Genomic DNA, 2,122 nt, shown 5'->3' on the forward strand with positions numbered 1-2,122 from the left:
TGTCCCCGTTGTGTCCCCGCCAGGTTTGACCTGCTGGTGCGCACGCAGCGCTCGTGGACGCAGGACGGGATGAACTCTCTCCGTTATTCGCTGCTGGCCAAGGAGCTGCGCCCGCTCTACACCAACCTGACCGTGGACATCGGCCCCGACCCCCGGGGGGGTCCCCGCGCCCCCCGCGCCTCCTCCTCCTCCTCCTCATCTTCCTCATCCTCATCTTCCTCATCTTCATCCTCCTCCCGCTTCCGACAGGAGATGCTGCGCAAACCCCCCCGCGGGGACCTGGCGCTGTCACCAGGGATGTCACCGGGGATGGCACCGGGGATGGCACCGGGGATGTCACCGGGGATGTCACCGGGGATGGCACCGGGGATGTCACCAGGGATGGCACCAGGGATGTCACCGGGGATGTCACCGGGGCTGTCACCAGGGATGGCACCAGGGATGTCACCAGGGATGGCACCAGGGATGGCACCGGGGATGGCACCGGGGCTGTTACCGGGGATGTCACCAGGGATGTCACCAGGGATGTCACCGGGGATGTCACCGGCGCTGTCACCGTCACCGGCGCCGTCACCGCGCGCCACCAACGGCAGCGCCTCGGGGGGCAACCAGAGCGTGGCACGGGGACCCCCCTGAGCCCCCCAACACCGAGCCGGGTTTGGACTTTGGGGGGGCTCACCCGACCCCCCAAACCCCCCCAACCCCGGGTTTGGACTCTGGGGGGGCTGGGGGGCCTCACCTGAACCCCCAAACCCGGGTTTGGACTCTGGGGGGGCTTACCCGAACCCCCCCTGTGACCCCCCGGGTTTGGATTCTGGGGGGGCTCACCCGAACCCCCAAACCCGGGTTTGGACTTTGGGGGGGCTCACCTGAACCCCCCAACCCCGGGTTTGGACTCTGGGGGGGCTGGGGGGCCTCACCTGAACCCCCAAACCCGGGTTAGGACTCTGGGGGGCCTCACCTGAACCCCCACCATGAGACCCCCACCCCGGGTTTGGACTTTTGGGGGGCTGGGGGGGCTCACCCAACCCCCCTGTGACCCCCCAAACCTGGGTTTGGACTCTGGGGGGGCTGACCCGAACCCCCCCATGAGACCCCCCCAACCTGGGTTTGGATTCTGGGGGAGCTGGGGGGGGCTCATCTGAACCCCCAAACCCCCCCAACCCCGGGTTTGGACTCTGGGGGGGCTGGGGGGCTCACCCGACCCCCACCATGAGACCCCAAACCCGGGTTTGGATTCTGGGGGGGCTCACCCGAAGCCCCCCTGTGACCCCCCGGGTCTGGACTTTGGGGGGGCTGGGGGGGGCTCACCCGACCCCCCTGTGACCCTCCCCAACCCCAGGTTTGGATTTTGGGGGGGCTGGGGGGGCTCACCTGAACCCCCTGACCCCCCCAAACCCGGGTTTGGACTCTGGGGGGCCTCACCCGAACCCCCCCCGGGATTTTGGGGGGTTTGGGGGGTCCCTGACTGGGGGGGGGCTCACCCGAACCCCCCCCAGGATTTTGGGGGGTCCCTGACCGGGGGGGGGGCTCACCCAACACCCCCCCGGGATTTTGGGGGGTCCCCAGCTGGGGGGCCTCACCCGACCTCCCCCCTGGGATTTTGGGGGTTTTTTGGGGGTCCCTGACTGGGGGTGGGGCTCACCCGACCCCCCAAACCCGGGATTTTGGGGGTTTTTTTGGGGGTCCCCAGCTGGGGGGCCTCACCCGACCTGCCCCCCGGAATTTTGGGGTTTTTTGGGGGTCCCTGACTGGGGGTGGGGCTCACCCAAACCCCCCCCGGGATTTTGGGGGGTTTTTGGGGGTCCCCACATGCCGGGCGTTGATATTTATTCTATTTATGAGCCGCTCTCTCCGGACCTTTCTAAGTGGTTTTTTTTTTTTTCAATTAAAAAATAAGAAAAGCCACCCAAAACGGGGTTTGTTTCACGCTGTGGGGTTTGGGGGGCCGGGGGGGGACCCCAAAAGACGCCCCACGGCCGCCCTGGCGCTGGAGATGCAGTCGTTGACGGAGACGCCGCCGTAGGAGGCGCCCACCAGGCTGAGGGGCAGAGCCTGAGCCTGCAGGAAACGCTGGATCCGCTCTGGGGACAGCGGGGACAGATGGGGACACCTGGGGACA

The 2,122-nt window shown here is 67.4% G+C and overlaps 2 protein-coding genes across 2 annotated transcripts in view; one reads left to right on the forward strand and one right to left on the reverse strand.

Moving 5' to 3' along the window:
* The window catches only part of LOC107199315 (mucin-1-like), a gene marked incomplete at its 5' end in the record, with an annotated part of 5,106 nt that extends 3,198 nt beyond the window's left edge, over positions 1–1,908 (forward strand). Inside the window, one exon of the mRNA XM_015616642.1 lies at positions 24–1,908. Coding sequence (XP_015472128.1) covers positions 24–636 — 613 coding nt within the window. The remainder of the gene's footprint in view (positions 1–23) is intronic.
* PPOX (protoporphyrinogen oxidase) overlaps positions 1,858–2,122 on the reverse strand; it is a gene marked incomplete at its 5' end in the record, with an annotated part of 9,114 nt that continues 8,849 nt past the window's right edge. The window contains one exon of the mRNA XM_015616643.1: positions 1,858–2,113. Coding sequence (XP_015472129.1) covers positions 1,927–2,113 — 187 coding nt within the window. The remainder of the gene's footprint in view (positions 2,114–2,122) is intronic.

This window comes from Parus major, unplaced genomic scaffold (assembly GCF_001522545.3).
Source record: "Parus major isolate Abel unplaced genomic scaffold, Parus_major1.1 Scaffold570, whole genome shotgun sequence".
NCBI classification, from domain to species: domain Eukaryota; kingdom Metazoa; phylum Chordata; class Aves; order Passeriformes; family Paridae; genus Parus; species Parus major.